This window comes from Lutra lutra, chromosome 1 (genome assembly GCF_902655055.1).
Source record: "Lutra lutra chromosome 1, mLutLut1.2, whole genome shotgun sequence".
In the NCBI taxonomy this organism is placed as follows: Eukaryota; Metazoa; Chordata; class Mammalia; order Carnivora; family Mustelidae; genus Lutra; species Lutra lutra.
This window is the reverse complement of record NC_062278.1, coordinates 201,452,006-201,476,530: the sequence shown is the minus strand read 5'-3', so window position 1 is coordinate 201,476,530 and position 24,525 is coordinate 201,452,006. Positions and strand designations below refer to the sequence as shown.

The 24,525-nt window shown below is 44.0% G+C and overlaps 1 protein-coding gene across 1 annotated transcript in view; it reads right to left on the bottom strand.

The window, feature by feature from the left end:
• Positions 1 to 9: 9 nt before the first annotated feature.
• Positions 10 to 24,525, bottom strand: part of DCP1A (decapping mRNA 1A) — a 60,429-nt gene continuing 35,913 nt past the window's right edge. Inside the window, exons 5-10 of the mRNA XM_047691877.1 lie at positions 24,321 to 24,459; positions 19,979 to 20,092; positions 8,510 to 9,262; positions 6,205 to 6,270; positions 4,338 to 4,556; positions 10 to 4,013 (exon numbers count right to left, since the gene is read on the bottom strand). Of these exons, the coding sequence (XP_047547833.1) occupies positions 3,933 to 4,013; positions 4,338 to 4,556; positions 6,205 to 6,270; positions 8,510 to 9,262; positions 19,979 to 20,092; positions 24,321 to 24,459 (1,372 nt within the window). The 3' untranslated portion in view covers positions 10 to 3,932. The remainder of the gene's footprint in view (positions 4,014 to 4,337; positions 4,557 to 6,204; positions 6,271 to 8,509; positions 9,263 to 19,978; positions 20,093 to 24,320; positions 24,460 to 24,525) is intronic.

Sequence of the window (24,525 nt, the reverse complement as noted above, 5' to 3'; positions counted from 1 at the left end):
AAAATTTAGTAGGTGCTAAAACTTGGTTTTGAACTTTTATTAAAAAAATATATTTGCAAACATATAAAATTTAGGATGAAAAATGCTCATCTGAAAACATGTAATAACTTAATATTTGCAAACATACACAGATGGTATAAAATCCATACCATTAAAAATGTTAATGATGCAGTATTGCGCTCATGGAACAAAAACCTTGCTGTAATTCCAGAGCTTCTCAGCCCCACACTTCAGGGAGCTGAGAATCCCGTACACTGAAAGTCATGAGAGCTGCATGGCCAAAGCAGTAATACAGAATTAAAAAAAACCATTGAGAACACAGATTTTAAAAAGACGTTTCTTAAGGAATCACACAGATAAAAGGGAAACACAACTTTGCATCTTCCCCATTCAAAGTGAACGATATTGCATCTTAGCATTTCAAATGAAGATGTCGAATAGAAAACTGAGTGAAACATTGCACACCTCTCTCCTGCTGATTTTGCTGGAAAACAGGCTCCTTGAGGCCCTGGCCCTCAGGGAAATGTTCTTAAACATAGCTTTGAAAAAGCCTAGTGTAAGTTGCTTTACTTGACTTAGATCTTAACATTTTATACACCTGAAAATGCAGGGCACTATTGGTTCCAGAAGGTACTCTGAATACAACCGAAGAAAACCAAAGATAGATAAGAACGAAACTCGTGCTTAGCAGCAAATATGCAGCAAAAGGCAGGACCCACATCCCTGTGGTTCCTTGTCTTCACTCTTGTGGACTGGGCCCACTTGTGCCTGTGCTCCCTCTCGCTCCTCTGTTTCTATGTTTTGCCCAGTTACCGTGTGATGGCTGATTTTGTTTTTTTAAGCAGTTAGGCACCTTCAATTTCATGTTGCATTATCAGTAATACGATGGCAGTTATGGCCTCTACTACCCAAATGAGAAAACTTCAAACTACATTCTTAGGGGGAGTAGGGATAGTAATTAAAGCTGCATGGTTTCAACATATTACCTAGTATAAGATTCGATAGGGTTTTTAATTTTTATAAGGAAACCTAGGCAGAAAAAGGACAGATGCTTGACATGCAAAATTGGGCCAGACACATTCTAGACGAGGCCTGTGTGGCCTTCAGCAGAGAAGGATCCGTCACTTCGGACTCTTCGCAAAACCCCGCTCTGTGATGGCCAACCCCCCCCCCCCCCCCCACCGAAGGTCTGCAAGGTAAGATGAGGACACTCCATGCACACAGTATGAAATGCATCTTCTAACACTGACAGGCTCGCTTGAAAACTTAAGGATTCAAAGTCCCACCTTACAAATCTCTAGAAGGACGCCCGCTGCGGAGGAGTTGCTGCAGCGCAGGAACGTGGCTGTATGGGAGGGGCAGGGGTCTATCCAAAGGTGATGTTAACTATAGCAAAAGAGCAGTGCCACCCACTGGGGTTGGGGTGGATGCACGGACAGATGCAGTGGCCTAACTGCAAAACCTAGCCAGAAGCATCTGTGTTTTGGTGTCCACTTTGATTCAACTAAGGTTTGAGACAAAGGTTCCAGTCAAGTCACGGCAGCTATGGACACATGCAACCTAAGCTAGCGTGAGGTTCTGGGTAGGAAATCTGACCGAGGAATAAGGCAACTGATCTGTGACTTTTGGGCCAGGGTCATCCAACTGCAACAAGTCAGGCTTGGCCTAACCTTTCAAGGACTCATTCTGGCCCGAACCTCCTGGTAATCAGGACGGTGAACTTCTGGCTTCTGAATTTAAGTAAATCCTTTGAATACATAAATTTGAGAGTTGAAACAGGTTGACCCTTTTCAAGTCTCCATGACTTGGGCACTTCGAAGTTTATTTTCCCACTATGGAAAACTTATCATAGATTCTCTTTTCCTGTCTGTCCTATTCATTCCTTGGATGAAAGGGTGAAAATTAACAGATTTGATTGCCGACCCTCCTTAGGATATTCTCTCTTTTAACTCTTTCATAATATTACACATACTCAAATCATTTCAAGTCAAATGTCTATTACAACAAGAATCCCTTGATTCTTCCATGTACCGAAGCTCACCGGAACCACACTGGGGGTGCGATCAAACCTGTTTCCTGAGAACAGTCACAGTCACGTGGCTCCCCCGACACCATCTCCTGGCGTAAGCAACACTCTGGATCTTGCTCCGACATTGTCCTTCCTGGGTGATGTATGATCAATTCATTTTTGGTTGCTGGGTTTACACACTACCTTTGAAAACAAGCTCTTCCCCCCTTGAGTATGAGAACTTCTAAGCTTCCCTGACTTCTGCACAATTCACAAGTAACTATGTAGACAGCAAGAAAAGACACTAAACTGACAAGCAGAAGACTGCCCAGGAAGCATTCAGATTAACGAAAGCCAATCAAAGTATTCTTTAAGCTAAAAAAACTTAAGACCAAACTAAAACAAGCATGTAATTCACAAGTAATTTTCTAAAATCTGAGCTAGGAAAAAAAAAAGAAAATCTATGGATTTATGATTGAGTTACCGTTAAAGCTTAAAATGATTGTTCCCGAGGAACCACCACATCCACCAGCATTATTCACAGCTAATCCTTATGCTACCTGGTTGAGCCAACTGGGTTTTGACCCCATCATTAAATAGTGCTCAGAAAAGTAAGCAGTGCATCTTAATTGGTTAAATACTACAAAATGATCTGTATCATAGAAACGAAGACACTTTCATTCAAAGAGTATCTTAAAATTACTATTGCTGAAATAAATCAAATTCTACATTAAAATATTACTAATCACCATTACATGCTATAAAAGAATAAATATAAATCATGGCAGGTCAATAGCAGCATAACAAAGCATCTTTACATATTTTCACACTTTGGGCTGCAAAAGTACTCACAGCCTAGGAATACATTGGTAAAGTTCTGAATTTCACACTTTGTTTTTAACTCCATTTTCTATAATAAAGTAAGGGCAGTGTGAATAACAGCTCCCTTTTCTGCATAGCTTTAAAACTACTCTCAGTAGACTCGAGGAATGGAACCAGAATGGCTTTGTTAGATTGGTCCACTGGTCCTTTTGTCAAAGTGTTAAGGAAAACAATCAACAAGGACTTCTGTGTTTAGACAGAAAAGGAAAATAAGGCTACACTTCACACAAAACTTAACGTTTTCAAAACCACTCAAGAGGTTAACATAAAGTGAAGGTTTCTGATCGAATTCAGTCTTTACCAGCCGCAGCCTTTGCTTCAAAGGTGTGACATGCTACTCCCATACCATCACAGAGCCTGGTGGGGCCCTAGTCACATGGTATCGCTGCCCGGGGAGCCTGCTGCATGGCAGCACTGGGGACACTTAAGAACAAAACACAATTGAGAAGTTTCAGAACTTTTAAGGCCCAAATGGGGCATTCATAAAAATATACTTCATTTGAACAAATCAGTCCTAATTTGCCAACTTAAATTCTGATCCTTAAAACTCAAAGCTACTTTGCACAGAGCTGACTTCTGCTCTGATCAGAACTTGACATCAGCCTAAGGCTCAAACTCAAACTTCTGGGGAGGGAGGAGCAGGGGAAGGGGCACGGACTGGGCTGAACTCTGCTGCAAGGCTGGTGACCCCTCCTCCCTAAGACCTTGAGAGTGAAAGCAAGCTGAAAACCAGACTCCTCATTTCACATCCTTTCTTAGAGCTGATGAAAACACCCACACAACTTAACACAATGGTTTTTTTCTTTTCTTTCTTTTTTTTTTTTTTTTTTTTGTCAAAACAAAGGTCTGCTGGTGATGCTTCACAGTGAAACCTCCATTATCACTGAGAACGTCACTTGGAAAAACATTCTTAAGGAATGAGTCTCTTTCTCATAGGCTCAATTTCAGGATTCTCAAAACTCAATGTTCTGTTTAGAAGTTTCCATGATGAGGCCTATTTGTTTGAGGTCAACATTCTGCCTTCGGATTTATTCTGCTCCAGTCATAAGTTGTGGTTGTCTTTGTTCTTGGTCAGAACCTGCAAGTAGACTTCGTGAAGCGTACTGAGGAAGCTGGAATCATTCTGGAAGAGATGGTAATGATTCGTTTACCTCAGCAGAACTTACTTCCTTGACAAAAGCTTAGGAAAAAAGCTGTATAAATGATGTATAACTAATTACCCAAAGAATCCCACAACCCAGAGGCAACTGTAATCAATATTTTGGAATTCACTCAGACACTTTTCCATTGGAAGTGTATGCTCAGAAAGAGAGAAACATTAGTTCTGGCTAGTCTCGAATTTACGTTATGAACTCATTACGTTAACTCATTACGTTAAAGAACTCATACGTTCTTTAATATTAAAGACAAAAGTTTACAGATTCAACTGCTGGGATGGCCTGCATACCTTTATTAGATGTATTAATGTATCCTGGAGCTGAGACTTGCTGAGAATAATGGAAGGCTTTCTCTGATTTTCTGATGTTCCAACAGTCAGCGGAGAAGGGGCACTTGCTTTCCTCTCGAGGTCTGCAGATCTTGTAACCGTCTGCTGGAAAACACTTGGGGACAACAGGACCGAAGACACTGCCATGGTTGTTGCAGTAACCAGTGTGGGGCCTGTGACCTGCAGGGGAACAATGGTCATGAATGAGGCTTGTTAGCTAAAGGATGAAGGGTCCATTTATTGGGAAGCCAAGTCTGATCATCACAGAAAGGAAGTATGATCCCAGTGGGGTATGCACAATAATAACAAACCTATGATAAATTAAGAATGTAAAGTTTTATATGGGGAGCAGGGAAATGACTGGAGGAGGGCATGAGGGAACCTTCTAGAGTGATGGAAATGTTACATATCTTGACTGGTACCCAAGGTATGTTATGTATGCTAAAACTCGTAAAACACCTACAGTTTATTATGGGTACTACACATCAACATTTTTTTTTTTTTATTAAAAAAAAAAAAAAAGAAGGGAAGGGTTATCTGAGTGGCTCAGTTATTTGAGCGTTTAACTCTTGGTTTTGGCTCAGGTCATGATTTCAGGGTCATGAGATTGAACCCTACCTCAGTCTCCATGCTCGGGACGGATTCTCTCTTCCTCTCCCTCTGCCCTCACCCCCACCCCCTGATAAGTAAATAAAATCTTAAAAAGGAGTAGGGGCGCCTGGGTGGCTCAGTGGGTTAAAGCCTCTGCCTTCAGCTCGGGTCATGATCCCAGGGTCCTGGGATCGAGCCCCACATCGGGCTCTCTGCTCAGTGGGGAGCCTGCTTCCTCCTCTCTCTGTCTCTCTGCCTGCTTGTAATCTCTGTCTGTCAAATAAATAAATAAAATCTTTAAAAAAAAAAATCTTAAAAAGGAGTAAAAAAACCCAGTTACATGAAACATTAGTTTCTTTTGTAGTGTTCAATATATTTATTATACCACCACAGGTATCAAAGACACAAATAAAACTTACACATAAAACGAACATCTACCTCCTTTCCCCAATTAGATGTACTTGTACGCTAACAACGGCTAACCAACAGAACACACTAAACCAGAAATAATCAGCATTTTTAGTAATTTCCACATCTGACAGAATCAACAAGCATCTCCATTTCTCCTTCTCCTGCCACCCTCTTTGTTTACAAACAGCCACAGTGTTAAGGGTGTGGCTTCTGGGGCCTGAGCCATCCAGTCTGTTTTTGATGCTGGCGTTGCCCCCGCTGATTCCCAGGCGGCAGGACAAGCGACAGGGAAGATGGGTTACTACCACCTGGCTGCAGTTTCAGTTCTGAGACTTGAGGCCAGGCATAAAGGCTCAAAGGTAAATGGGAAGGTAAAAGTTCAGGAACTGAAAACAATCAGTGTGCACTTCAGGGCTGGCAGGTAATGGAGGGTGGGGACAACTTTTAAAAAGCGAGGCCAGCGAGCAGAGCACGCAGGCCTGGAGCCCGAGCACGGTGGTGATTCAACCAGGCATCAGGGCCTTGCAGGATAAAGAGTATTTCCTCCTCATGGAAACCAGGCTGACACGCTCTCAGCCGACAAACAGCGAGCCTGCCCCCGTCCGCACGGTCAGGGAAGGCACTGTTCCAGAGACCATGACCGGAAGCCCACAGGGGCCACAGCAATGAACTCTGCTGGGGGAGCAGGGCAGCCTGGCCCAGAACGGCACCTGAGAGGGCTCCAGGCCCGAGAGCTGCAACTTGCCACTCAAGCGACAATGTTTTACTTCATGCCCAGCGGAAAAACCTAAAGAGAATGTGTTCTTCAGAGAAAGGGAGAGCTTACCGGGATGGCGCTGGGTAACACCTTAGGCTGGGCAAAGACTTCAGGATCCTGGTTTTGCTGCATAGACTGCAACGTTAAAAAGAAAAGATGAACAGACTTAGCAAGCTTCAATGAAAACTTCCTAACTACCGGGGATAAATTCACTTTAGCAGTTAAGAACAGTGCGGACACTACTAGTTCTGCCTCAACTGCAGGGCGAGGGCCCTGGGACACCCTCCCGCCCCCTCAGTCTCCCCAAGAACAGGGCTGTGTGCAGAACCTTCAAGGCGTCTCTAAGGAAAAGAGCGGGGACATCCCATGCACGGTTTTGCTGTTGAATCTGTAGAGATGCCACATCCTGGTGGCCTGAAACCTTGATAAGGTGGCATGAACTCTGGATAGGGGGCACTAGACAGCCTTCATCTAGAGTCACACCTCCACATGCTACGTTTTATCCTTATTCATTGGGAGACAAAGAACTTCTTGTTGTAGAGCAAATACATTTAAAATTCAGTAAAGCCGGGGTTCCTGGGTGGCTCAGTGGGTTAAGCCTCTGCTTTCGGCTCAGGTCATGATCTCAGGGTCTTGGGATCGAGTCCTGCATCGGGCTCTCTGCTCAGCGGGGAGTCTGCTTCCCCCCTCTGCCTACCTCTCTGCCTATCTTAAATCTTAAAAAAAAAGATCTTAAAAAAATCTTAAAATCTTAAAAATCTTAAAAAAAAAAAATTCAGTGGAGCCCCAGACCCTGAAGGAAATGAGAGGTAAATGCAAATGCACACGTGCGTCGGGGCCCCTGCAAGGAGGCACAGTGGAGAGCAGGGCTGCACTGAGGCAGTTCAGGCCGCTGGCCAGGCGTCCAGAGCAGCAGGCCCACTGCAGGGGTGTGGTACTCATCTGTCAGAACATTCTCTCTCCGTAGACTGCACAAAACCTCAACAGAAATGGCCCGAAAGCACAGTTTCAAGACAGAACCAAAACACTGTTTTCTGTCTTTTTTTTTTTTAATTTTTTTTTTCAAAGATTCCATTTATTTGACAGACAGATCACAAGTAGGCAGAGAGGCAGGCAGAGAGAGGGGAGGAAGCAGGCTCCCTGGTAAGCAGAGAGCCTGACGTGGGGCCCGATCCCAGGACTCTGGGACCATGACCCGAGCCGAAGGCAGAGTCCCCAACCCACCAAGCCACCCAGGCGCCCCTGTTTTCTGTCTTTCCATACAGGACTTCGAAGGAATGGAACAAAACTGTCCATCAACTATGAAATCCCATACAATTACTATGATGGACTCTCTGTACACTATTATTTGGTGAAATCTTAAGAATGAGGGTTATTATTAAAGGGCACAGGGCTGAAATCTTGGTGACTCTCACCTGTAAACTTGCCAGCCTCATCCATCACTGAGGGACAAGCCTCTTCACACCTCACCCGCAATCTACCAACAGGTCCCACTGCTCGCACTTGTGAACGAACCCGCTGGTCCATACTCCCAAAGTCAGGCCCCCACCCGCTCAAGACTGGGTAACCACCTGGCCTCCTTCCTGACGGTGGTCCTGCTTCCGTCTTCTCCTTCCCTGTTCACCACCTCTGCTCAAAGCCCTTGGGAGGCCACCCGCCCTCCCTGGGCTCTGAGAACAAGCCTCAGATTGCTTCACATAGTTTCCAAAGCCCTGCTGACTGGCCAGTAACTTCGCCTCCAAGCTCCTTCCGCAGGAGATCTGACCACACTACAGGTCTTCATGTTTAGTAAATGCTGCTCATCTCCAGGCCTCTGCACATATTACTTTCCTTTCCTTGTCTCAAACACTCTTCTCTACCTCTAGGGAAGGTCTGATTAACCTCCACTGAGTCTTCAGATCTCAGCTGAACATGAGCTTCACTAGGAAGCTTCACTTGATCCTGTATCTCCAAATCTGGGATACTGTTATGGCACCCCAAGTGTGCCTGGCCCAAGGTGGGCACTCAGTGAATACCAAGGGAACTGGGGATGGGCCAAAGCTGGCGATAATCTGCATCTACGGTCCTGAGTCAAATGTGGACTTCTGGACTTGTGAGGCAGAAACAAACCAACCCTCTACAATGCAAGCCCTGATAGGAAAACACTGGTGTGGCTTCTTGGCTTGACCAGCTGCTATCTCTGGGGCAGTGGAACTAAGTCACACCACCACGTATCAGTGATCTGGCTGTTCACTACAGGGCTTCTTACCTCCCGTCTTCCGGCCCCGGATGTACCTAACAGCTGTCTCTTTGAAGGGACTGCATCCTAGTTGTCACTGTCAAGGCCTCTGAAGCTTCCCCCACCAGTCAGAGCCACCCAGCCTCCTGCCAGTACCTGCAGGGGAGCAAGCACCATGTTGCTCAGGGCTGCTGAGGCTCGAGCTGCTGCGGTCTTGGAGGGAGGCTCTATGAAGCTCTCGGGTGTGGCCAGCTGGCCAGCTGCTGGGGAAAAGCTGGGTGCCACGGCTCCTTTCCCAAGAGACTGCGTCTGTATTTGGTCATGCTGTGGGGTCAACCTGAGTTTCTGGAGAAGATCCACGCTTGGGAGGGATGTACCAGCTGTGTTTGTCACGCTCAGGGGGGCCCTGAAGGGGCTCTGGGTGGCAGTCAGATTGGCATGGCTCAGCTCAGGGACTGGCTGGCTCAGGAGTGGAGACCTCTGTCTCGGCGTGGTCTTCACTGCCTGCATCATGGTGGTGTTTCGGGGTAAGCTGGGCGGAACCTGTGCTGTAGGAGCTTCTGCTGGTAAAGTGGGACTGAGCACAGGACGCAGTGGGATGGCATAGCCTGGGGCCTGTTTGTCACTAGACTGTGTGATGGAGGCAGGAGTGATCAGCACCGGGGTAGGGACTTCAGGTGGGACTGAGTGGTGGGCAGTAGGATGGACACCCAGGTTTTCCGACTGAGGGGCTCCTCCTGACTGCTCGAAAGAAAATGGTAGGAATGAGCTGGACTCTTTTTGGGAGGCATCTCCTGGCAGCCTCTCCACTTCTTCCGAATCCAGACCCACAACAGCTGGCTGTTCCTTTGGCAAAGAGGTTCCAAATAATTCTTCCACTGTCAGATGTTTGTGTCCAGATGGAGCAGACTACAAAAAACAAATCGAAGCACCCAATGAAAGAAATCTCTTGCAAACCAGTGTAACCAAACTTCTTCCCCATCAACCAAAACAGTTTGCAGAAGCAAGGATGGATAGAGTCTGGAACTAAGGAACCAACAAACTGAAGATGTGCTAGGGATTAAGGCCGAACCACCTCCCCACGCTGGTGGGCAGAAATCTGTATTTATAATAAAACCCAAGTTTTAGGGGCTCCTGGTATAATGTTAGAATTTACCTTTTTTCCTTGGCAAATGGATATAAGGCAAGTATCTTACCACAAAGTTAATAGTGATTAATTGCCCTATGTCAGCAATGCATATAAGGACATAGGGATCAAATGCTGAGTAAGCAACCCTCCCTTTGTTTTTATACTTCATAGCTCTTGATAAAAAGCTAGCCATTGCACCTTAGGGACTAAGTTCCAGAAATTTAACCTTAGGGACTAAGTTCCAAATTTAACCATTCTGTAAATAGCAGGCCATTCCTTCCTACCACCAAATCACAGAATCCTTAAGAAAAAGCAAAGCACTTACATCTGAAAATGTTAAAAGTTCCATCTATTATAGTGATCTGGCTTACTGATACCACTGCAATGATCTGAAGGAGAAATATTTATGCTTTTTACTCCTGAGCTATCCTGTACCTTTACTTTAAGCAGGACGGCCATATTCACTTACCGTCTCTTTTTTTTCCCTCTTTATCTCCAAGGTGCCAGGGCCTGTTCTGACCTGGGCCCAGAGGACACAGTAGGAGTAACAAAGAAAGTCTGACCCTGAGCAGGACTTACGTTCTAGTGGGGAGACTAACCTAAGTACTTTGAAAACGCTAAGCAACCTCAACATATGTTTTTTCTTTTTTTTTTTCCCAGTAAGCTCCATGACCAGTGTGGAGCCCAATGCAGGGCTTGAACTCACAACCCTGAGAGTTAAGACCTGTGCTGAGATCAAGAGTCAGATGTTCAACCAACTGAGCCACCCAGGCACCCTTGATATACGCTTTTATTTCTAAAGCATATGGACTAGTTACTCAGATAAATGTTTATGTAGAAAAAGACAATTCACTGAAACACATGGCTTTCAGCACCCGAGGAGGCCTAGAAAGGCCCGGAACTACACTGCATCTGAAACACAAGCACGAGAGCGGGAGGGTACAACATTTCTATAGGAAAAAAGTGCAGTTTTTCCTCAGGCAAATGTCTGTTTCATCTGTGTGAGCAACAATTACAGGTTTCCCTGGCTATCTGCACGTGGAGTGTGCCTAGGAAATGTTCATTAAGCCAAAATGGCAGAAAGTAAAGCAGCAATTATTAATTCATATGGAAAATTTTTGACCATTTCTAGACCCCAGAATAATATCTTTTGCTTTTTTTTTTGAGATTTTATTTATTTGTGTGTGAGAGCGAGCAGTGGGGAGAGGCAGAGGCGAGGTAAAGAATCTCAAACTGACTGCTCGTTGAGCATGGAGCCTGACGTGATGGATCCCATGACCCAGAGATCATGACTTGAGCTGAAACCAAGAGCTGGACACTCAACTGACTGAGCCCCCCGGTGCCCCTCTCTTCGGCTTTTCGGATACCTCAGCACACATCCTGCTAACAGACGCACAGAGTACTTGGAGACAAAGCGCAGGTGCTTAAGAGCCAGGGATGCCGAGTGCGGTTCCCAGGGCAGGGGCTCGGCAGGCCACTGGCTCCGCACAGGGTGTCACTGCCACTGTGGTGGCCTGCTGCCACACAAACGCCAAATGTTATTTTTGCTTTTTACCTTTTTTCATAAAAGCAAAAATCCTCTTTGGATTTCTTTCAGTCAGCAAGGTAGGTACTGATACAGGTCTTCCCCAAAAGCAGAAGTGGCTTCATGCGAACTTCGTGGGACACCCCGATGGGGTTTAGCAGAGGCTGTGGACACCACGCGGGGATGGGCGGGGTGGGGAAAGGAGGCCAACACCCAGGACTGAGGCTGCCGGGGAGCGCACTTCTGAGGGTCGGAAAGCTAAGGGAGTGCCACTGTACAGTCTCTCACATCGCCTGCTGGGGGAGCGGCGCCAGTGTGGCTACTGGGGCTGAGGAGAATGTAGGTGGGGCGCGGTAACAGTGGCGAAGACGCGGAGGCCTCCCCCAGTTGTAAAAAACTAATTTCATACCAAACCACTTCTTCTTAGAAAACATTTTTAAAAAAAGATTCTACTTATTTATTTGAGAGAGAGAAAACACAAGTGGGGTAAGGGCAGAGGGAGAAGCAGACTCCCCGCCAAGCAGAGAGCCTGATGCAGGGCTCGACCCTGGGACTCCAGGATCATGACCTGAGCCAAAGGCAGACGGTTAACCAACTGAGCCACCCAGGTGCCCCGTTAGAAAACACTCAACAAACAGAATTAATGTAATATATCTTGGCAAGTTAACGTGACAAGAGGCTTTGTTTAACTGAAGGAATTGTCAAATGGCAGATTCAGACCCCCCATTAACAATGCTGTAGGGAGACCAGTAAGACTACCTTGTCACAATACTTCCTAGCACCTGAAGGGGATTTTCCAGATTCAGGATCTTGGTTCAAATACAAGGCAGTACTAACATCTATTATACACTGTGGAGGTAAAAAAAAAAAAGTGCAAAAGAATGTGTATGCTTTCATTTATTTATTTTTCTACTTCTGAAAAAGTTGTAGAGCTTCGGGTCTGAAATCAAAGACACCTAGTTTCAATTCCCAGCTGTTAATTGGGGAAATGACAGTCTCTCTATTGAGTTCCCCCATCTGAAAAATGGGGACAACTGTGGCAATTACCTTACAGAGCTGCTGTGAAAATGAAATTCTCAACGTGATGTCTGGTGCCCAACAAGCATTCAGTAAGTGGACGTTGACGGTTATCATTATATGAACACCATACAGTCTTAACAGCAATCAAGATAAAGTTGTTTCCGTGTTTTACGGAACATCAAATAATACATTGGGATATTAAAAATTCATCAAATCCTTCCGGAATATCATACCCGCAAAATGTAAAATAACAACACAGCATCACCTAATGGGCTATCAAGGTTGAGTTATTATAAATCACCCTGTCGTTCCCTGATGCAAGGAGTCATTAAAGATAGTTGTTTAACATTTCAAATCCATTCAGTGTAACTCAAAACATAGAGTGAATTCTCACTTGGGACACACTTCTCTGTCCAGCGCACATAACTGGAGCAGGATGCACAGGTTCCATCTCCCCAAGCGAATACTGACTTACTCACTTCTGGATCTCTGGCATTATGACGGCCTACCGAGGAGCACAAACGTAATTCCTTTTCCCCCAATTTCTCAAAGTTACAGTAGGGGTGCCTTGGTGGCTTAGCCAGTTAAGAGTCCAACTCTTGATTTCAGCGTGGGTCGTGATGTCAGAGTAGTGAGACAGAGCTCTCCACCAGGCTTTGCACTCAGCAGAGAGTCTGCTTAAGATTCTCTCTCTCTGCCCTTCCCCCCACTTGAGTGCATGCTCTCTCTCTCAAATACGTAAATCTTAAAAAAAAATTATGGTAAATATATGTACCAAAATTTAGCACTATAACCACATGGAAGTGTAGAACTCAGCGGCATTCAGGACACTCACAATGCTGTGTAACTAACCAAGATTTCTTTCCCTCATCCACAGTCCCGATAATCTCCATTTGACTTTCTGTTCCTATCAATCTGCCTACTCTGGGCACCTCATTCAAGTGCAGTCACATCATATTTGTCCTTTTGTGACCAGCTTCCTTTGCCCAGCGTCGTGTCCTTGAGGTTCATCGACGCTGTAGCAGGTGTCAGAGTCTCCTTCCTTCTAAAAACGCTGACTAGTAACTCCATCATGTGCACATCCCACCTCTCATTTATTCATTCTTCTGAGGACTGATACAAGCTGTTCCCACCTTTTTGCTACTGTGAATAATACTGCTGTGAACATTAGTGCAAAAGTACTTGTCTTCATCCTTGTTTTCAATTCTTTTGGGTATATACCCAGGAATAGAACTGCTGGTTCATATGGTAATCCCATATTTGACTTTTTTTTTTTTTTTTAAGATTTTATTTATTCATTTGACAGACAGAGATCACAAGTAGGCAGAGAGGCAAGGCAGAGAGAGAGGAAGGGAAGCAGGCTCCCTGCTGAGCAGAGAGCCCGATGCGGGGCTCGATCCCAGGACCCTGGGATCATGACCTGAGCCGAAGGCAGAGGCTTAACCCACTGAGCCACCCAGGCGCCCCCCCCATATTTGACTTTTTGAGGAACTGCCATACTGTTTTCCAAAGCTGCCGCACCATTTTACTTCCCCACCAGTGCTGCAAGAGGGTTCCGGGTGCCCAACACTCTTGCCAGCATGCTGGCCATTTCTAGATCTTTTTGAGAAGATGACTATTCAAGTCTTTTGCCCATTTTTGAATTGGGTTAATTCTTTTTTTTTAAGATTTTGTTGATTTATTTGACAGACAGAGATCACAAGTAGGCAGAGAGGCAGGTAGAGATGGGGAAACAGGCTCCCTACTGAGCAGAAAGCCTGATGCGGGGCTTGATCCCAGGACCCTGAGATCATGACCTGAGCTGAAGGCAGAAGCTTAACCCACTGAGCCACCCAGGCACCCCTGGTTAATTCTTTTTTATACACATTATGTTTAGAACAAAATGGTCAAGACTGCTTGGCAAAAAAAGTACTTGAAAACTACACTAACTGTTATTCATTAGCACAAATTTTGTAGATCTTTACCACCACGTTCTATTTCATACAGATGTATATACACACAAAAAAGTGTTTAGATAAACATACTTTGAAAAATACAGACCATATTGGGGCTATTTTGTGGAAACTTGAGTCTTTCCCAAGTAATTTTTATGCTTTAAGAAAAGGATTCGGGCACCTGAGTGGCTCAGTCAGTTAACTGTCCGACTTCGGATTTTGGCTCAGGTTGTGAACTCGGGGTAGTAGGATTCAGAGCCCTGCATCAGGCTCTGTATTGAGCTTGGAGCCTGCTTGGGATTCTCTCTCTCCCTCTGCCCCGCATTCCCCCAACCCCCTGCTCATACGTGCATGCTCTCTCTCTCCCTCAAAAAAACACAAAAAGAAAAAAAAAGAAAGAAAGAATGAGTAAACAACAGGACCTGGGGAATATTCAACATGAAATATACCTTAGGCTTCAAAACATGGCAATTATTCAGGTAGTAATTTTCACCTGTCCAATGGAACATAATTCAACTTTTGAAAAATTAAAATTACCTGCATGTATACTTGGAATGTTTTTACACTTTAAAAAAAGGTATTTCTAATGGTTTAAAATTGACTTCACATTAAAAAATGAATCCATATGGGAAAGCCCTGAACCCTGACTGCAAAAGCAGCAGAAAGTTCCCAGATTTCTCCATTGGGGCTTCCCTCTAACTTCTGCCCAGCCAGAAACATTCTCAGACTTTCTCTGGAATAGGATGCATGATAGGGCATTAGGGTTTCAGGGGAATCTCACATAAGAAGGGATAGATGAAGTTACGACGGCAAGCAGAGAAGCCACAGACAGAACACTCACAGAGTGGGAGGCCCTGTGCTAAGCACTTCACATGCATTACTCTTCTGATCAGTGAGGGCCACGCTGTTATCACTGCCATCTTGCAGGTGACACCCAAGCACAACAGAACCAGAGTCAACCTAGTTCTCATGATAAGTCCATGTTCTTAATCATTATGCCCCAAACTGACTAGTATATCAATATATTCCAGGTGAATTAATCAACTGGATGGTGAAAATGACTTCTAGAAAACAGAAGTATATCAACAGCTTGAATAACTGAGGGGCAGCTACAGGTCAGAATGTACTCACTTTTAGAAATACATATCACTGGCTGAATCAGTCATGAGAGGGAAGTGAACAAAGCATGCTTCTCCACACAAAAGCTTTATAGTCTCTGCATCTGAGAGGACCCCTCTCTCCCTTCTCTGCCCACGACCAGAAAAACTGCTAGGCTGCTCTAGTAGTTGGCCTTACTTATTCATGGATTCGTCTTCCCTCATCCATAGAAAAGGTGAATTTTATTCTTCCTTTGTCTGAATTCTGTGTTTTGCAATGCTTCACTTCTATCAAGTGTTACTCTGATCATTCCCCTTGCGAAATGGAATGCAGGGAGCAACAGTGTATGGTGCACAACAAAATTCTAGGCTTCACACTGCTCCTTCACCCTACAGCTCTCACCAGTTAGGGAATTTCCTATTTCTGTCTCGATCTACGGTGTCCACATCAGATTTCCTACCTGGTCAGTGTACTGGGCACACCAGAAGCTATGTTTTTTGTTTTGTTTTGTTTTTGTTTTTTTAAAGAATTTACTTATTTATTTGAGAGAGATAGCATAAGCAGGGGAAGGGCAGAGCGAGAAGGAGAAGCAGACTCCCTGCTGAGCAGGGAGCCCAACATGGTGCTCGATCCCAGGACTCCAAGATCATGACCTGCGCTGAAGTCAGATGCTTAACTGACTGAGCCACCCAGGCGCCCCTATGTCCCTATGTATTATTCTTAACCCCAGGAACCACCCCCCGCCAATTTATATATATCTATATATAATGTACTAGGTAAATAGTCCCAAGGGAATTTTAGCAAGTGAATTATGGAACTGAAATGGAATTTAATCCGTGAAGAGTTGATGGCATTACTCCCTCCGCAGCACCAGATGGCAGTGTTGCCCAACAAGTGTACTATCTGTGTGCCCGGCTGCTGATGGCTTTAAGATAATTTTAGTCAAACACATGGCTTCTGACATTATCCAGATTCCAATATTCTACAAAGTTCTGTCACTGTGGCCTAGAAAATGGACTTTCAGAGGGATGTGCGAATGAAGGTGCTCCTCAGAGGGTCTAATTCTCTGTGTGTCCACCTCAATCCTGTGTGTCCACAGATCTGTCACTGGTGCTTTTGCTGGAAGGCTGAGCATGCACAGCTCATCACTCCCTTCATCTTTCAATGGACAGTGTTTTATGGCTCTTAAGGCATTCTTCTGGGTCCACTTCTTCACCGCCCATCTGTTGTTAACTTGGCTTGAAAGCTTATTACGCAAAGTCTTTAATGGATAATACAACAGAATCTGTGCATGAAAATAATTATCCTTAAACTTAATGACTACGATTCCTTTTCGGTGCAGTTACCCTATTTGTGACAAATGAACTCAGTTGTTATTGCTTTTAAGACAGTGGAAATTTTGTATCTCTTTATCTGGGTGGTGGTTACAATGTTTAAAAGTTACATCTTTAGAAAGTTATAAGGTTTACACTTGAGATTTGAATTTGTTTACTATGTGTTAATTATACACCAGTAAGAAAATGCTCATATCCTAAAGCAGCCAGATTTTTACAAAATTACCCTGGGTCTCACTTTTCACACACATTCACAATAATGATATTAATGCTAGCTTCATCTCACAGTTATATAATTTCTGTGTGAAGAGCTATTTTCTGTACAATAAAAATGATGCTAACACCAGGTGCCACGGGACTTAAGAAACAAAGCTAAGGGTATTCTGTCTGTTTTTACTTGCCTGGAAATTTCTGCACAGTTACTGTTTCCTCTCTGCCTTTCTTTCCCTGGCCGTGGCCACAGGTATTGCTCTAACCTGCTCCCGTGCCCATTTAGGCAAGAAGAGCGCAGCCTGGCACCTGCCAGACTCTCAAGAGACAAGGCTGCTCTGCCGCAGTGCTGAGGCCAGACTCCAGATACTGGGCTCGGCATTGGCAACTTTTTTGTCTGTCTTTTCAGAAAGCAGGCACTGATTCCCCAAGCCTAATTTTAACTATAATATGGATATGTAATAGGAAACCTCTTCTATCCCAAGGTTTGTGTTCTAAATGGTTCTCTGGGTCTTGGATCTGTTCCTTCATTTGGTTCTCACAGTCGCTCTGGGAGTTAGGCAGCACAAGAATCCTTAATCCCAGGACTCAGAAAGGAAAGGGGAAGTGACTCATGAATCAAAGAGGGGATGTGACTGGCCCAGTGAACACTCGGGCTGATACACCAGACAAGAAGGAACACAGGGATGCTGTTCCTTCTCTCCCTCAACATTTATTTTGTAAAAATTAGATGTTACATAGCACAACTGTTAACATACGTTTGACCTTCAGAACTCTAAATGCAAATACAGTAAAAATGGAGCATGGGAATGCAGTATAAAAAATCTGGCTTGGGGTGCCTGGGTGGCTCAGTGGGTTAAAGCCTCTGCCTTCGGCTCAGGTCATGATCCCAGGGTTCTGGGATCGAGCCTCACATCTGGCTCTCTGCTCTGTGGGGAGCCTGTTCCTCCTCTCTCTCTGCCTGCCTCTCTGCCTGCTTGTGATCTCTGTCTAATAAATAAATAAAATCTAAAAAAAAAACAAACCTCGCTTAAATTATCACCTAAATAGTTAAAAACATTATGGATACATTGCTGATGGGAATGTTAATGGCACAGCATCTCTGGAAAACTCTATGGCAGTTTCTTAATAAACTAACATACGGTATTACCAAGTGACCCACATCTGCATGCCTACCATTTTCCCCAGAGAAATGGAAATCTGTGTACAAACACCTGTGCACAAGTGTTCAAAAACCTATGCACAAATGTTCACAGAAGCTTTACTCGCAATAGCTAAAAAGTGAAAACAACCCAGATGTTCCTTCAACAGGCAAATGGTTAGAAATGGTTAAACCAATCTTGGTACTCCAACTTGACTGGGCAGCAGAATAAAAGAGAACAAAGAGAACACACTACTGATAAACCCAATAATTTCAATGACATCTCCAGGAATCATGCTGAGTGAAAAAAGACACTCCCAAAAGGTTATATATTATATAATTCCATTTATGTAACTTTCTTGAAATGACATTACAGAATGGGGGTCAGACTAGTGGCTGCCAGGGCTAGGGATGGGAGGAGGGGAAAGGCAGGAAGGTGTGACGGGGAGTCAATAAAAGGGCAACACGAAAGACCCTTGTGTTGATGTAAGTCTTCGGGATCTTGACCATTGGGGTGGATACACAGAGCTATGCAGAACATTAAATCACACAGAGATACATACATGCACATACACACAGAAATGAATGTGAAGACAACTGAGCAAATGTGAGCCACATGGGCAGACTTTGTCAATATCCTGGCTGTGATGCTGTACTTTACTCTGCAAGCTATTGTCAGTGTGGAATGGGTAAAGGGTATGTGGGATCTGTCTGTATTATTTTTTGTAATTGCACGTTTATCTGTAATTATCTCAAAGTAAAAAGATTAGTTAAAAAACTATGGGTTTTGGGGTGCCTGGGTGGCTCAGTCAGTTAAGTGGCTGCCTTCAGTTCAGGTCATGATCCCAGGGTCCCAGGATCGAGTCCCACATCAGGCTCCCTGCTCAGCAGAGAGCCTGCTTCTCCCTCTCTCTCTGCCTGCAGCTCTGCCTACTTGTACTCTCTCTCTGTCAAATAAATAAATAAAATCTTAAAAAACAAAAAACAAAACCATGGGTTTTACACTTGGTATCTGTTCATTTACCAAGTCATCAGCTATAAAGAAAACTAATTCAGTCAACAAACATGATAGATGCTAGGTGCTGAAAATATGGCAATGAACAAGACAGGCAAAACTGTCTGTCCCTATGGAGCTTACACTTAGGTGGGGAGGAGACACAGTATGCCCAGTAAAGAGTATCACAAACCTTGATAGCTGGTGAAGCCATAGGGAGAAAATAAGATAGAGGACAGCAGTAAGGCAGGATTGTTCCGGTGACCAGACAAGGCTTCACCCGTATGGAGGACACTTGAGACTTGAAAGAAGGGAGCAAACCCTGTCTGGGAGGAAAGTATTCGACAAAACGGGAATAGCAAGTGCAAAGGCCTGTCCTGAGGCAGGGCTGAGTCTGGCACATGCATGGAAAGGCAGAAGAGCCAACGAGGCTGGGGCTAAGTGAGCAAGGCAGAGAGAGAAGAGGAGGCACGGGTTGGGGGCCAGAGCAGGTCGGGCCTGGGGGACCACTGGCATGGCTGATTCAGTGAGAGGGGGCACCACTGGAATGTTTTAAGCAGAGGAACACCATAATCTCACTTAGGTCGAATCAGGGTTATTCTGGCGGCTCGGTGAAGAAGAGGTAAGAGGGTGGTAAGGACAAAAGTTCTACAACCAGAGTGGGGGCCTCCTGCAAAATCCAGACGGAAAGACAGGACAGATGATAACAGTGGACGTTAGCATGTTGCTGGTATGCACCTTGACAGATAAATGACAAATCATATAAGATAGGACAGATGATAACAGTGGACGTTAGCATGTTGCTGGTATGCACCTTGACAGATAAATGACAAATCATATAAGACAGGACAGATGAGGGGCGCCTGGGTGGCTCAGTGGGTTAAGCCTCTGCCTTCAACTCAGGTCATGATCTTGGGGTCCTGGGATCGAGCCCCACATCGGGCTCTCTGCTCAGTGGGGAGCCTGCTTCCTCCTCTCTCTCTGCCCGCCTTTCTGCCTGCTTGTGATCTCTGTCTGTCAAATAAATAAAATAAAAACCTTAAAAAAAAAAAAGTGATCACTAAGATTAAAAAAAAAAAAAAAAAAGACAGGACAGATGATAACAGTGGACGTTAGCGTGTTGCTGGTATGCACCTTGACAGATAAATGACACATCATATAACACCGTGTTAACATCCTTACAAAATACTACTCTGTGTTTTGTTACCGTGGACAAAGCTAAGGCTTTAGTTGTACAGACCTTATCTTGTGACCCCGATGGCATCTCTTCTAGAGTCTCGGTGCTTCCCAGATTGGAGAGCTGACTACTTGGCTGTAACCCAGGGCTGGAGATATTGGAGTCGCCCATCTGATTCTGTAATTAAAAGGAAAAGTATATCATGTGAAAACTTTGCTATTATTTGGCTAGCAAAACATCATATGTACTAAGCTATCAAAATTAACATGTACCCGGGCTGAAGTTTGGGGCTTTTTTTTTTTTTTTTTTTAAATCTAGTCTCTTGAAAGTGCTCTAAACTGTTTGTGGTGTCTGTTTTGACATGGGTAATAGTCAGCAGATGCTGGATCAGAGAGCTCAAATGTAACTTTAGTTTCTAGAGTGTGTAATTCCACATCCATCTAGTGATCTTTTTTAGGCTTTTCTCTTTTTCTTTTCCTTTTCTTTTTTTTAGCACAGTGTTAGGCACTCCAATGTTAAAAGAATGGCTAAGAGGCATTTTTTTTTCTATTCAAATGACTTAATCCTTATTTCAGAACATCTTTTACTCAGTGTTTCCCAGTTACCTAGAGGTGAAAGAGTGTGGGAAAGCCTATGAAGTACCTTTTGGAAACATCTAGTACTGAAGTAGCGGACAATTCTCCACGTCACACAGTGCCCATGAGGTAAGTGTGGCCACCAGACAGTCCTACAGCATTACTGACTACATTCCCTATGCAGTACTGTTCATCCCCAGGACTCACTCGTTTTCTATCTGGCAGCCTATACCTCTTAACCCCCTTCAACTATTTCACCTGCTTATAAAACAGCTTCATCTCCCACCACCTCTTTATGCAACACCACCATCATCCTTTATCAACACATTATGGAGAATGCCTGAAATTAAACTGTATCAGAGAAAAGCTCAAAACACTGCTCACAGCAAGTTCCCAGAACAGAAGATATAAAATGCTCAGAAGCATTTTTAAAATTGAGTTTGCACATAAAAATCCCAGCTTGTTATTTTCAGGGAGAGCCTGGATACCTTGGCAACAACCAGCCAGAGCTGAGCTGCAGGTGACCCTCTGATGCTGGGCCAGGCTCTGTCTGCATCGGGTCCGCCCCGACCTGCTGCACGTGCTCCCGTGGCCCATGTGGTTTGGGGGGCAGCTGAGTCTCCTATATTTACTCAACATGAGCTATAAGATGGGTTATGCTTTAAAAGGTCTCTGGAACTTCAGATATTTTTTCATACATGTGCAGGACTGTTCTTGGAAAACTTCCTGAGTATGTTGATGACACTCTAGTATTTGTATGGATTGGGGGAAGTGGACAATCAAAAACTTTCTTGAGGTTAATTTTACAATATTTGATAAAAACCTTAAAAATGTCAAAATCCACAGCACATACCCTCACCAAAGACTGATGAATCACAGACCTGTACCCCTGAAACAAGTAACACATTATATGTTTAAAAAAAAAAAAAAAAAGTCAAAATCCTTTGATCTACCAATTCCATTTCAAGTAATTTACCTTAAGAGAAAATGTCCAACATGAAGACTTAGCTACAGGATATATTTCTGAGTTCTTAAGAGAATCACAAAAAACCCCCAGCGTATTGTTTATGTAAGGCATGGAAGGAAAAATATGCTGCTATTAATATCACTGTTCTCTTTTTCAAAGACTTTTCATTCTACCAAAAGCAATCTCACAAGGACTCCCTGTGAGAGGAACAGCTACTGTCACAAAGACATTGCTCTTTGGGAAAAAAAACTAGTTATGAAAGAGTTAATAAAATAGACTTTTAAAACTAGTTAATAAAAGTAGTGTAGAGAAATGTACCACACACACTGGGACATATTTATACATACTTTTGGAAGGATACATAATCAAGTATTATCAGTAATTATTTCTAGGTGGTGGGACTGTGTCTTTTTCTTCTCCTCTAATCTTTAAATATAAAATACAAACAACCCCACAAAAATCTAGGATAATTTCTGTGGTTAGAAGCAACGCAACAAGGAGCAACTGTAAAGAACTGTGGGCTTAGCTATCTTTCTTTACGTTAAAAAAGGTAAGTTGGTTGAAACAAACTATGGGACTGCCAGGGAGGTGTTTACTATAGACTGTTCTTATCTCCAAGCAGTTTCTATTATAAATCCTTTACCCCAAAATCTGGAATTTCATTCATTGCATGACACACAGTGGATGGGGGAGTTTTAGGATTGGGAGCACATCCCATTGCTGAGGTGTGGTTTGTACCCTGCCCTTGACTCTGTCAATCTAAGTCTCTACCTAAAGATAAACGAAGGAGCCATCTGGAACCATGCCGCAGCTGAGAGCGTGCACGCAAACACTGAGATATGAATTCATGGGTCACTGCTAATACCAAGCCCATTTGGTGAGATGACAGGCAAGTGCAGATAAGAAAACAAAACTGTTCTCTCAGGAAGCTCCGTCTATGTACAGATAGTTTTCAAAAACAGAAATAATGCGTCATAAAGTAATTACCAAAGATTTGACTAAGTTCCCAAAGGTTTTAGTTTTAGACATCATTTTATTGATCCCACACCATGGGAACATTTTCTTTACAACAGTTCTTTGCTACGGTGCTCCCCATATTCCTACTTTCACAATGTGTATTAACCAGGAATCAGGTCAGATTTTCAGACTGCCTGCTTGACCTCAAGTTCCTTGACAGCTCTGTGTACAAAAACTAAGCTTCCGTTCCTCTTTCATTTTGTGGCCACTCTCTCCTTAGCCTGAGGAGTAGGCTGGGGCACCTTCTAGAACGCCAGCTCTGGTGTACGGGCCTGACACTTTCTGTCCTGTGTGACAGCACGGTGACCTAGTCATCACTACGTATGCGCCACGGAGCCCTGGGTTTATTAGTTACCTGTCTGTTATCAGAACACAGAAAAGCATCTACAAAAACTGAAAGAGGCATCTGTGTAGATAATCCAGATCTTATTAAGGATATGAGGGGATCTGGGGGGAATATAAGGTGACCTGCAAGTACAAAAAGTGATTCTTAAAATTTATTCTCATCTAGTTCCCTAGACATCAATGAATCTACTACAGAGATGACTGCTTTTCCTATATTAATTTTCACAGATCCAGAAATTCCTCCTAATTCTCTATGAGACACTGAGGAATTTGGTATAACTTGAAACTTCTCATGGACTCCACTGTATACTTCTCTACACCGGAGATGGGCCTTCCTTTGGTGTCTAAATAGAACTTCCTTTATCAGAGGAAACTCCCTTCCAGAGCACTACTTCCAAAGTTTGCTTCCTAAACTAGATTTTTGAGATGCAAAGGGGAGTATGTGAAAAATGGTCCTGTGGTTAAATTAACTTGGGAATTTATTATAGGACCTCTCAGAGTCTTGAGCATTGCTAAGCCCCATGAAGATGGGGGAAGAGGAGCCACGTAAACAATGTTTCCTTAACTCACTTGACCAACTGGAACCTTTCCATAAGGATCACTTGCTAACCATGTAGAGGCTACTGTTAGAGCAGAACCGTTTGGGAAATACACCAGAGAGTGGTTTTGATACCTTATTCCTTAAACTTTGGGTGAGGTGAGGATTACACAAAAAATGAAAGAAAATACTTAACAAAATACGAGTAGAGAGTAAGGTGACAATTATAATTCCATGGCAACAAAGTGCCGCAGTGGGAACCTTCAGTCCTGCTCCTAGGAAGCGTGGGGCTCTGAAGTGCCCACGTCAAGCAAAAAGTCAGAATAGTTCCGAAGCCACATGTGCAGTTTGAAGACCACTAAGGAAATATGCACTGCCTGACACACAGTAGACAGTTTGTAAGTGTGTATTAAATAAGTTAACAAATGTACTGCAACTTCCATTTTATTCAACCTGGGGAGGAAATGTTATGATTTAACTTTTAAACTAACACACAAAAGAGAGAAAAAAAAAAAAGAATTCTAGAAAAGCTTCTCATGTGGGTAAAATCTAAATGCTGCTTATTAAAGGCCGTGAACCCACCACTAATTAGAGACCATAAATATACCCTTTAGTATTAGCAGGTGCAAATGATCAGACTACATAAATTCCTAAGCCCTAGCAAAGACTGCAGGGGCGAACAACAGGCAAGAAGCTTTTTCAGAACTACCTGTTGCAGGCTAACTTCTGCACCCTGAAACCATTTTCTCCCATAGTAATGACAGAAAAAGAACATTCTACACTTTCATGCCAACTCAAGGACTCTGAGATAAGCAAATTTCTTTCCCTGTCTTTTGGGCTAGAAACAGTAAGATGCACTTTCTTTTTGGACTAATTCTCTCTCCCGGCCTTGAGGTAACTTCTGCAGCACATGAGACCCTGGCAGGCCTCCTCCCGTCTTGGTCCTCCCAGTCAGCATCTCACCCTCTCATATTCATCCTTGGCTCTGCTTAGCATCTCCAGGATGTCGATGGGCCTGTGGTCACTGCAGCCGTTGGCCTGGCTGGGACTCTGCTTGTCCCGAGCAGCTTGCTGGGACCGCCGTGTCTCCTCTTCTACAACACTAGTGGAAGAGAAACAGGTTTCAGAAAGACTTCTTTAGACACAACCTGACCCATGAACTCTCCTG